The sequence below is a fragment of the Thunnus thynnus genome, chromosome 11 (genome assembly GCF_963924715.1).
Source record: "Thunnus thynnus chromosome 11, fThuThy2.1, whole genome shotgun sequence".
In the NCBI taxonomy this organism is placed as follows: Eukaryota; Metazoa; Chordata; class Actinopteri; order Scombriformes; family Scombridae; genus Thunnus; species Thunnus thynnus.
The window spans coordinates 27,095,856-27,108,377 of NC_089527.1; the positions used below are offsets into that span (position 1 = coordinate 27,095,856).

Consider the following 12,522-nt stretch of genomic DNA (forward strand, 5'->3'; position numbering starts at 1 on the left):
AAGAGAAACGGAGTGACAAAGCAGCTCAATAACAAAAAGGAACGGGAGGATAGAGAGCGTGCGCACGTGCTCCAAACATCTGTTTTAAAGCACGGCGGTGGTTATTGGATGTGGGCTGATGTAGTGTTGAGAGCAAATATTCTCTCCTGTCAGGAAACCAATTGATCTTTAGATGTGGTGACCAGTTGCTTTCAGTGCTTAGATAAAGAAACAATATCTGACTATAATTTGACAGTTAGCACACTCAAGACGCTTTTTTTAGAACATTAGTTTTGACAGTGATGAGATCTCTATATTTCAACCCTTATACTGGTAAAGCAGGTAAGAGGATGCTGGGATTGCGGCCGTTAGGATCCCCAATGAATGGACTGATTACAGCAGCAGAAATACTTTCACTCTTTGATTGATAGATAGATTGATAGATACGTTATTAATCCCAAAGGGAAATTTGTTTTTGATATTTAGCTTATTAATGCATAAAATGTTCTTACACAACAACAGTGTTTGATATACAGTATAATTCAGGAAAAAATGATATTTGTTTGTTTCTTACTTAACATTTTTTAGCTTTTTTTTAGACTTGCGGGCAGTGCCAAAAACTGTAAATACATCAGCGACATATTATCACCTCATAAAGTTTCCCGCCAACATTTTAGCAAACGATTGCCTATTTACACATCCAGCAGACACGGAGAAACATTGGCCTTCATTCGGACTCATGTTTCTGACAACCTATGAATTTAAGGACAGTATTCACTCTACTTTCAGCTCTTCAACAACTCCTGAGGGAAATATCTGGCTCTTTAGCTGCTAAATTCTCCACTGTTTATTATCTTACTGTCGATCGGTGCTTGGCGGGTAGCATACAGTGTGTTTATCAAGCTTTTTTTGATGAAAACAGCTGCCTTAAGCGTCTGTAAGTGACATTGATGAGAGCAGTGAGAACAAAACCAGAACCAAAACATTAAAGTTGCGGGCCGGGAAATCAAAACAATTAGCTGAAAGACACTAAAACGCTCAGGAGAATTACACAGTTGGGTGATAGTTCTTTCACCATTCGTCACTCTGAGCAACACCCTGTCACATTACACGCAGCGTTGGCCCATTGCTAATATAAAAACATTGATTAGTGCAGCATAATAGTTGCAGAAAACTGCACAGGAGAACATCAGGCAACTACTTCTCAGTTTTGAAGAGCTGTGAAACGATATGCACGGACACACATAATCTCTCAAACAGACACAACGAGCAGAGGAGACGATGAGGTAGCAGCTCGTCAGGACTTGCTGAACAGTAACCCCATTTTAAAACAGCTGCACCTGCACTACTTTTATAGTCCTTAAATTCACAAGAAAACCCCCCTCTCCCTCCTCCGCCCCCCACCCCTCGTCCTCCAAATGCCGGCACAGTGGTGTCATTTAAGGACACATTCCCAGGGTTGATACCATGACTCAGCTACATGCCACTACTCATGCCAGCTCCACTGACCAAAGCTTGGGAGTGGTGCTCCAGACTCTCAACCACAAAATAAAAAGGATAATAAAAAAGGATTAATTTGATCGGTCTCTGTTTTTCCAACTTTTAAAAATGCACAGTTCTGCAGCTCGCTGTGAATAATAAAGACGTGAGACTTGATAATAAAACAATACAAAGAATTTGCTATGCGTGTGTGTCCAGACAGCGTGTTGCACAACTCTGACCACTTGGTTGATGATTACAAAAAAACACTTCCCGTTCACTTTGAGAAGTTTTTGTGACCTCTATGAGGATCTGAGTCTAATCGCAGTTTCTGTTTTCTTCTCCACCGTTTCCGAGGTTGAGTGGCAGCATAATCTGATCGTTCTTATCCCCAACTGTCATTAATTCATGTTTACACAAGGAGCAGCAACTCCTACGCAGACATGAGTGATTTCTGACCCATTTTCTCTCTACAGTCCTCACTCCTCAGCTGGATCACAGCTTTGTCCTCACCGTGGTTCCATTTTAACTGCTTTTTAAAGGGATATTTAAAGGCAGTTTTTGGAAACACGACAATTTCCCCGTTAATCGCTTATTGGAATAGGTTTATGATGTATCAAACAATGAAATGCTTTTCTAAAACAAAGCCTAGAATAGTTTCCCTTACGCCAGACACTGCCAAATTCATAACATAGATGACTGGCCTGACTGATTTTTCTGCCTCTTGGAATACGTCCAGGAAAGTTCCCACAATAATGTTTTCACACAGGACTGGAGGGGTCTCAGGCTCTGTAATGAAGCCACATGCTGCTTTTTACAACAGCTCAGATCCAGTTGGGAATTCTGTCAGAACAGTTTCACCAGCTTTCTTTGGAGGGTCTCAGGTTTAGCAGCTGCCCTTGTATATCCGACACATTACAGCGTTCTAGTTTCTTCCTGCATATTTCTTTTTAATACAAACCATGCAGGGTTAGTGACCGGCCTGCAGCCTGCTCCGATAAAGTGTGCCTGTCTCCCGTTCGTCCACTCTTTTATTCGTCTCTGATAACAGCTTAATGAATGTGCTCTTTGTGGAGGGTCTTGGAACAACTAGTGTGAAATAAGCTTGTCTAGTAACGCTTCCCTGATTACAGCTGCTGTCCTCCCTCCATCAAGGGTTCCTCTTGTCTTAAAGTGGCCTGCGGTAGAGAGAGAAGTCATATAGACAGCCGAGACAAATCAGAGTTTCAACAAGACTCAGAGGGACACAACTTCCTCCTGAAGGCTGGCCCTCCTGTTGGATTTCTTCCAGCGCAGATAACAAGTTATTGAGTGCGGTACAAAAGGAGCAGCTTGCTCGGTGCTGGTGGTAGATGTGGATTAGGTCACTGCTGTAAAGCTCTCTCCAGCTGCTCCAGTTGTTCACTGTTGCAGGGGAAGGTCAAAGAGTTCTCTCATGAAGAAGAAACAGGATTCTTTGTGAGAGTGCCCACCTTATGACACACAGCAGATTTATGTCCAGTATTATGATATTGAATATTAAACAGAAGCATTTCAAGATAAATGTGTCAAGAACCACAGATGTGATTATTAACTTGAGGTGATCACAGCTGAGGAGGACGATGCTTCTGAATACAAATATCTCGATACTGGCAACACTTTTCTTCACGGCACTTTTGATCATAGAACTTTGTCATAAAGGCCAAAAATGTTGGACACCTGTGCCCAGATACTTTAATGTACTTGTGGTTTTTGGGATGTTTTCATGCTCGGCCCCTTTGTTGATGTTACAGCGTACAATAGCGTGCTTACAAATTCGTGACCCGGCACTTTCCTGTTTCAACATGACAATGCCCCCATTCACAAAGCAAGGTCCATAAAGAAACGGGGTTTGAGAGGTTGGTGTGCAGGAACTCATCTGGCCCGCGCAGAGCCCTGACCTCAACCGCATCCAACTCAAGCTTCAGCCATGAATTGGAACGCCGACTGCGAGCCGGGCCTTTTTCGCCCAACATCAGCACCAGATTACTAATGTTCTTGTGGCTGAATGGGAGCAAATCCTCGCAGCCAGGTTCCAAAAACCTTGTGGAAAACCTTCCCAGAAAAGTGGAGGCATTTTTAGCAGCCTATTAATGCCCATGGTTTGGGAATGAGACGTGTGTGTAATGTTAGGGTGTACACATGCTGTTGGGCATGTAGCATTTTCCTTTGCATAAACATTCTCCAAGTGATTTTTGTCAAATTTGTGGTGACTCCAACTTTAAAACACTTAAAAGTTTGCATTCTGCTGTTTGTTTTTTCCCTCCTTTTTTGCAAAAAATAAATAGATCCACACAGCCGAAAGCTAACGGCACACACCTGGCAGCTTGTCTCATCTTTTACTGGCTACTGGTGTTATCACATGATCTGTTTCTAGTTCTCTAGTGTTTGTGTATGTTATCCCATCAACACAGTGCTGTGTATCAGATCAGAGTAGTACACATGTTCCATGACCAGCGCTGACTTTTTCTCTGTTCCTCTCTTGTCCAGGTCATGGAGAGTGTCACTGTGGGGAGTGCAAGTGCCACGCCGGCTACATCGGCGACAACTGTAACTGCTCCACCGAGACGGCGTCCTGCATTTCAGATGACGGGCAGATGTGCAGCGGGAGAGGAACCTGTATGTGCGGCCGCTGCCAGTGCACAGAGCCGGGGGCCTTCGGAGACACTTGTGAAAAATGCCCCACCTGCCCTGACGCCTGTGGAACTAAAAGGTAACTGTAGGAACATACTGCACTGTAATGAGCACATCACACCACGGATAGAGAGAAAACAGTTCAAATAGAGCAGGTATTATGTTTATTCTTGTGATGCTGACATCAGTTATTGGAGGAGGTGGGCGGGATAATGGCATGAGCTTGAGGGGAGAGAAAAATATCTGAACAAGGCGCAGGAATCTGACCACAGGAATCTGCATAAGAGATGAGACGCAGTCAGGTAGTGAGAGAGGTGAAAAGGTCAAACCATCAAACGCATCAAGTCCAAGACTAAAGTCAAGACCCTCACATAACTCACTCACTTATGAACTTATCTAAGCTTTGATGACAAAGTCAAAAGAGAGTTGTTCAGATAACTCTCATGCCATTTGTGACCTAAGAAACGAAACCGCCTCCTCGCCGTTTGAACTCGCAGCGCTCAGTGTGGCAGCTCGCACTCTTTGAGGTTACGGTTAAATGTCTATTAGATGTCTTGTAAAAAGAAAGGTCTTCTGTGTGGGCAGAATAACCGCTGTGTCCTCTCAACAAGCCCTCCTTACATACACATGGCTCCGGTTTTCCAAGGCAGTAGCAAACTTTATGGAACAACCTTTTGACTCTTTACCAGACTTGAGATTAGAAACGGGTCATCACCGCCTCGTCAGCTATTTGAAATTAAGCCGAGCAGGAGCCGTAATGAATAAACTGATAGCAACTTGTAGATTTGTACAAGCCTCTACATTTCAGAACACATCTGCGTTTTTTTTTGTTACCTCTACTATTGGATTTATGTTTTCAATTTTTTGTGAAGATCCAGAAATTTTTCTGGCGTATTTTAACATTTTTTGCGCAGGGATTTCCTGACCAGTTTTTTTTTTTTTCCCCCTGTTCGTTTAATGTCGAGCGTGCGTCGATGCCAAGTCCAAGTCAATGTTCTTGTTATTATATTTTTTTTCTGGCATAAAACAGCTGCACAGTGGACATGTAGCCTGACAGCCTCGGGGAGACACTGTTCAGTGTAAATCACAGCTTTTCCTTGATGGTTTTATATTTTTTTTACAGCGTCTTTAAATATCCAAGCAGAGAGAGGAGTGTCACCGTTAATCTGTTGTGGCAGGAAGCTTTGGAGAGAAGTTAGACCTCGTTTCATCTCCAGCATAAACAAAACATTAAAGTTGAATTTGTTTTTAACCAACTTGATGCTGTTTGTAAAATGTTGCTGAAACCCAAAGTGATGCACACGGAAACATCGGTAATTGAAATCACTGGCTGCAGTTCATTTGTTTTATATTCTGAATGGTTCACTCGCTCTGAAGATGTTTAAAGTTTACTGCAGAGACATTTGGAGTGTTTAAGTGAGCACAGTGGGGCATACTTCACAACTGACGTACCCAGAGCTAAAATAACAAACAGCATTAAAATAACAAATTAAGAGGATTGTGCAGACTTGTTGAAGGTTTGTGCTCTGTGGGCGCTTTCTGAATAAAGAAAAAAAGGAGTCGGTTTTTAAAGATCGGAGTATAAGTTGTACTTTTCCACTGAACTTGTTCTCTTCTGCTCCAGAGAATGTATCGAGTGTCGGCTTTTTAACTCAGGACGGCTCGCAGACAACCAGACCTGCCAGCGCCTGTGCAAGGATGAAATCATCACTGTAGAGACCCTCAGTAAGTAAACACCAGTACTGCACACACACACACACACACACACACACACACACACACACACACACACACACACACCAGCTGGCTGGCAGAGAAAAGTATTCACATCTGTGGCATCTGCAACAGTTACCCCTTTTTTCACATTACATACCTCCTCCAACTGTCACATTTTATTAGACCTTTCATTGTTGTTGTTTCAACGCTGCGGTAAAACACAGTTAGTGGTCCGTTGTATTCAACCAACGTGTGACATTTCACACCTCTGATCACACCACAGCAACATGCGTGAGCCACCATCCTGTCTCCAAGTGTTAGACTTCACAAACAAGATGACATTTCTTTTATGTCGCCCAAATCATTGGCTCCGTCTTGACTGCATACTATATAAGAGTTGTAATCATGTTGTTAGTATGTAGGCACTGACAGTGGAAAAATAGCAAAATAGAGTAAACTTAAAAATGACAGAGCATGTATACTGTAATCACAATACTGGTCCCTTTTTGACTATAAATTAATTAAATCATTTTAACTATATTTTAATGTCTTATGCCACAAATGCCAGAAGTTGTTTTTTTTTACTAAATAAATTGAGACAACAAAAACTTTGCATCTGTTCCTGTAGTCTGTATTTCATTACAGACTAACATTACCTCTAGAAAGTAACCTAAAAGTAATAAGTAAATTAATCTCATTACATTTTAGCCTCCTCGCCTCAATAATGTGTTGTGCTTATTGTTACTTCACTTGAATGTCTGAGCTTCACCGTGCAGAGTCTGACGCCCAAAAAGGCTGTTTTCAGTTTCATCTGCTGGAGGGAGAAAGTTTCTCTCACTCGAAATCCAGTCGGGGGCCTCTCACAGCTCCACAGACACCTTCGCTCCACACAGTGGGCAACGACAGGCACCACCAACCAAACACCTCATTTTGGTTCAAAGAGTGCAGTTAATTCAAGTGTACAATCCTGCAAAGAGCTCTTCTGTCCTTCTCTACAGGAAGCGCAGTCCACCCACTAAACAAACTTGTACCTGCCGCAAAGCGTCGCCTCTCTCATGTGTCGTTTTAAAATCAGGGAATTCAAGTTGGAGTCCTGCTCTGTTAACTATAAGTGCTTCTATGCTTCTAAGTTTTTTTTTACGTCCCTCACAGCTTGGTGGAAAGCATCCAGTCGATGTCTGAGAACGTATTAATAAGTGCACAGTGATTTATAGCCTTCATGGAACTGTGATGCTGCACAGCGCTGCAGAGCAGAGATAGAGGAACATGAGTGTAGTTATAGAGACTATTATAAGACCGCTCCATATTGGCCCAGCATGGCCTTGGCCCAGATCTGACGTGTTTCATAGCAATCCCTGCTAGTCCAGCCATCTGACTGGCCTTAATGGAGTCCACATGTACATTCCAGATACTTTGTGCATGAAATAGAGGAGGGGCTGATTTGGGGGGGGATGAGCACAGGGAGGGAGGGGTGGACCAGGGCAGTCTGACCTCACCCTCCCTCCTGAGATTTTGGGGCTTTTTGGGTGATGAAGACCGAGCGAAAATTTGGGCACCCAGAATATCAGCGTCTCACTTGGGAACGCATTTTTCTTTTTTTCACAAAGATGTGATTTCACAGCAAAGAAATTCAAAGTATGTGAGGACCGTTCACAAGTGTTTTCTGTTTTTCTCCTCAGCATAAGATTCCTCTTTGACCTTATCTCATCTTCTCCCCCCATTCCTCTCTTTGTTCCTGAATCTGAAGTAATTATATTAGGATATTACAGCTGGAAGGCAGGTTACTACAGAGAGAAGAAACCTCTGAAATGTAGAAAAGCAAAATGAATCTTTGTGCTATTAAAATAATCTTTTCAATAAATGAACATAAAGAGAAAAGACATTTAAAGGTACTCAGAGAGAGGTTTTTTTTCTTTATTAGTTCCCGTCTCTCTTTGCTTCATGACGTCTTTTTGTCATCATCAGCTGTGTAATGGAAAGAATTTTAAGATGATTGTGGTTCAAACCAACATAATGTTCTACTGGAGCAAAATTCAGTTTTTTTTCTTTTTTTCTATCTGATTGAAACTCTGTCTGTTTCTCTGTTTCTCTCTCGCGCCTTTTTTCCCTTCCAGAAACTGAGGACCCCGGTGCTGTGCTTTGTCTGTATAAGACAGACAACGATTGTGTGATGAAGTTCACATATTCTGAGCACGCCAGCGGACAATCCATCCTCACAGCTCTTAAAGAGGCAGGTCAGTTTTTCCAAACAACACATTAGATATTCTTTCATGATTATACCTTTTCTTTTTTTTTTATCACACTGATTTCTGGGTCAGAAATCGACATCTGCCAAGAACCAAGTGGCTTCAGATTGGATCTGTGGTTCATAGATCAACAAGGAGTTGTTTTTGTTCTTTTGACTGACGTAAGGTTTTTTCCATGCTAGTCACTAACTGTGAGCTCGTCAATAAAGTGACTCAGACTTCCTTGTCTGACTAAAACTGGCTTCACTGCACATTACATTTTTGCACATCATGTCAAAATGTGAAATGTTTAGACATTCAGATATTTCTGTGGCTTGTAACCTGAAATGTTTTGAAATTGATGATTAAGTGCAAACTTAACTCACTACTCAACTTCATATACAAAACTCCATTAAAGGATTGTTCCTCTTAATCCCAGTCAGGCTCTTATTTAAAACTCCTTCTGAATTTCTCTCAGTTTCTCACATTTTCAAAGCAGATTTAAAACCGATTATATCGAAAGCCAAAAAATCATTTCATGTCTAATACGACGATGTCTCTAATATGTGTTTTCCTGTGTCAGAGTGTGGTGGCGGGCCAGATGCCATGATGGTGTTGCTGGCAGTGGTGGGCAGCATCCTGCTGGTGGGAGTGCTGCTGCTGGCTGTCTGGAAGCTGGTCATCACCATTCATGACCGGAGAGAGTTTGCACGCTTCCAGAGCGCACGCTCACGTGCCCGATACGAGATGGTAAGAACGGTCGCCCTGCCAACCATTTTATAATCTAAATCACCAGTAGAATAATGTTTTGGTATAATTGATGTAGTTTATCTACTAGCACCAAACCAAAAGAGCCAAGTAGAAATATGAGGATCATAGTTAAATACAGTATGAGTCACATTACCACTGAGTTGAACCAGTTCCTCTCTCTTCAGTGAATGGTGAGATACAGTTTCTCTTGTCTGTCACGAAAGTCTGCTGAAACAAGAGATGAGAGTCAGTGAGTGATGACAGTTTTTGATAGAGGACAGAGATGGAGAAGCAGACAGGAAACATGAGGGCAGAGAGAGAGGCAGGGTGGGGGGGGGGGGGTAGACATGCAACAAAGGTTCCCAACTGGAAACTTTTTAACATCAAGACATGACAAAAATGTTTTGATAAGGTTGTTTATTATATAGTTTGATCCAGATATGTAACAGGATTTCCCTCCGGACATTATTAAGCAGAGCTGGTGAACTACTCAGATCTTGCAGCATTTTATCTCAACTGCCACACTCATTATACAGTATACCTGGTATTTACTGTGTGTGTTTGGTTAGCAGAGGGTGGTCTGTGTTTCAGGCAAGGTGTCCCACCTCTGCTACAGTATAAAAAACCCTCTGTAATGAAAAAATGAACTTGTCAATTCTCTCTGCTGGACAAACTGTGACGGTGACACTGTTTTGAAATGATCTCCAACATATCTTTGTCATCATCTTGTGACACGGTGTAACTTTCTGTCATTATCTCTCACACTCACACAGGCCTCCAACCCTCTGTACAAGCAGCCCGTCTCTACACATTTCGTAGAAACGGATTTCAACATGTACGGGAAGTCCTTCAACGGAGGGGTCCACTGATCCCTCAGCACGGGGCGCGGCAGGACCGGTCCAACGAACAGATCCCTGGAGGCCGAGGTGGACGGAGGACTGAACACACTCATCCCTCTGCACAGTACACAACTGATAACAGACACGAAATGAACTAGACTGTGTCCGAGGGAGGATTCTGTGGCCTTTTTATCTTTTTAAGGAGGAGGTTCAAGCCTTCCACAGAGAAGTGACTTCTTTTTCTTCGTGTGCGTGTTTCCGCTGATGGCAGTCTGCAGAGGAGCAACGAAGCATGAACTCCTGCGTCTTAGAGAGAGAAAGTAGAGTTAGCAGAGAGTTTGTCTGCAGTTAAACAAGATAAACAAACTCATAAAAAAACCATAACTGCAACCACTTAAAACCACCATTCATTCTGTGTACAGAGCAGGCAGGACATTGGCTTATATTTGTATATTTTTATAAACACTAAAAAATGCCTTTTTTAGCATAAACTATGCATCCAACAGAACTCCCATCTGAATAAAATGAATTTCACTCCACCTCAGATCATTTCAAATTCACAGGATTATTAAAAAGCACATATTTCTGAAGGTGGCTCTGATCATGTTGTGGTACTACTAACATTTACTAAGCAATAGACTTTCTACCTTCATTTTGCACAGAAAATATTAGTCTCGTAAAGATTTAACTTTTCTGTTATTTTGTGTGTGTGTGTGTGTGTGTGTGTGTGTGTGTGTGTGTGTGTGTGTGTGTTATCGTATGCTCCACTTGCACTCCCTTCTCCTAATCTGAATTGCAGGGTATCAATTTACCAATTTACCCTCCCGGCCTCTGAGCCCTTAAAGGATATTATATTTGTATTTTTTTAATGTCAACTAATCCAGCCAACAACGTGTTACTCCGTCTCTCAACACTTTATCAATTTTCCATCCTGTTAATCAGACCGACTTGTAATTTTGTTCATTCAAATTGGAAATGCGAGCAGCAATTCAGAAGCAGGTGATGACTTCTCTACTGAGGCCCGAGCCTTTTCTTTTCTACTGAACATAAGTCAAAAATATATTGTTTGGTTTTTCAAGTAATTCCTTACAGCAGCTGGCCACTTTTTAGCAAACATTACTCAAACAGGAGCAAATAGTGCATTTGTTTGAGATTAGTTTCCGCTGCGGATGAATACACACTTGGCGTACGAGTAAGTGTTTACAGTAGAGCTGAAACCATTAAATAGATTAGTTGATCAGCAGAAAATGAATCGGCAGCTATTTTGATAATTAATTGATAAAAACGTTGTCTGGTTTCACCCGTTCCAACTTGCTTTTGCCTCTTATTGCAAAACAAACATCACCTTTGACACTAGCAAATTGTCACTGACAGTTTTACCATTTTCAGATTTTATAAACCAAACAATCAGTAATGAAAACTTTAGTTTTTGGACAACAATTGAATATGCTAGTATATGTCAGGCTTTGGATAAACAGACAATACTTGTTAGTGGAATCAGTTCATTGCTGGTTTTGGTCTTTTCATGGGATTTGTTGACAATAAGAAAAACATAAAATATCACCAGCCTCTTAACAACATCCTAGAAAATATTAAATAGTCTAGCCAGTATATGGTAACTGCCTTAAAGCATTCTCATGTGATAAAGTAGATTTGTTAAATTCATTAATCATGGGGATGTACACTAGATGACCATTAATGTGGAATATAAACACATGCAGTACTTATAGTGTGTAATGGACTTGACATTATTCGGCACATAACTGCTGCTACATTATAAGGTCTGTCAGACGTTGTGTCCACCCTGCCCGTTATAGGAGTGGGTGGAAAATAGTGACATATAGTGTCATAAATGTACCGTTACTGTTCCCACAGGAGGAGGCGGAGTCTGAACTGTCACAGGGAAGTCTGACAGCGGGGTGAGGGAGAAGGGTGCTCCGTGGCCTTTTTTTTTTTTGGTGATGGTCTTACAGTGAGAGTGTCAGGGACTTGGAGTTTGTGTGTGTGTACGAGTGCGTTTGAATGAAAAGAGTGTATGTAAATAATATTCCACGGGTACGTATGTACATACAGTGCCAAATGAAATTAAAATGTTCTCAGTTGTGGAGTTTTGACTCGGCTTGGCACATTGTACTAAAACTCACCCACCCACACCTCCTTCAGCTCCAACATAAAGCATTAGTGCAGCATTCTTCCTGTACAGTCCTGAACATTTGATCGCACCACGACATGTTTATGTAATACTGCACACAGAGCAAAAACAATAAATTTGCTTATGTCAAAAGCCAGTGAGTCTGTTGTGTTTGGCTCAGCCGTACGTTCCACATTTATAAGGGCTGCATCAGGAGTGGTGTAAATCTGAGGTCTAATTTTAAACATCACCCGTAACTCTGTGTCTGTGTGTGTATATTCAGACTTCAAAGTTCAGTTACACATCTGCTTGCACCGCTAAGCATGTTCTTACATGTTTGATGTGTGATCACACAGGGAGGAAGGCTGGTTTGATGCGTCCACTGATGCTGTAATTGACACCTCCCTGGTTGGACCCCTCACCGATATAATGATTATGCTGAAGCTTTTAATAAAAAATAACCCTTTAATTATGTATTTTGTCATTTTAAAGCATGGTACATCTATTATTGTAGCAATATTATTTGCAAATATGTGTGAAGATTTGTGAAACTGCATCTCAATCTGTACGCGTGAACACACATTTGTGAATGTGTGCAGGAAATGCACACAGTTAAAGGTTCTTGTACACATTCATAAATCTGAGTCAGCATGTATACGGGTTGAGATACAGTTTCACAACTCTCCACACACATTTGAAAATGATCATATAACAGTAAACTTTATTTATATAGCACATTTCATACAAAAGG

The 12,522-nt window shown here is 41.6% G+C and overlaps 1 protein-coding gene across 1 annotated transcript in view; it reads left to right on the top strand.

The window, feature by feature from the left end:
• The window catches only part of itgb5 (integrin, beta 5), a 42,155-nt gene extending 30,227 nt beyond the window's left edge, over window positions 1–11,928 (top strand). Inside the window, exons 12-16 of the mRNA XM_067604232.1 lie at window positions 3,967–4,189; window positions 5,735–5,835; window positions 7,941–8,060; window positions 8,635–8,801; window positions 9,575–11,928. Coding sequence (XP_067460333.1) covers window positions 3,967–4,189; window positions 5,735–5,835; window positions 7,941–8,060; window positions 8,635–8,801; window positions 9,575–9,670 — 707 coding nt within the window. The 3' untranslated portion in view covers window positions 9,671–11,928. The remainder of the gene's footprint in view (window positions 1–3,966; window positions 4,190–5,734; window positions 5,836–7,940; window positions 8,061–8,634; window positions 8,802–9,574) is intronic.
• The last annotated feature ends 594 nt before the right edge of the window (window positions 11,929–12,522 follow it).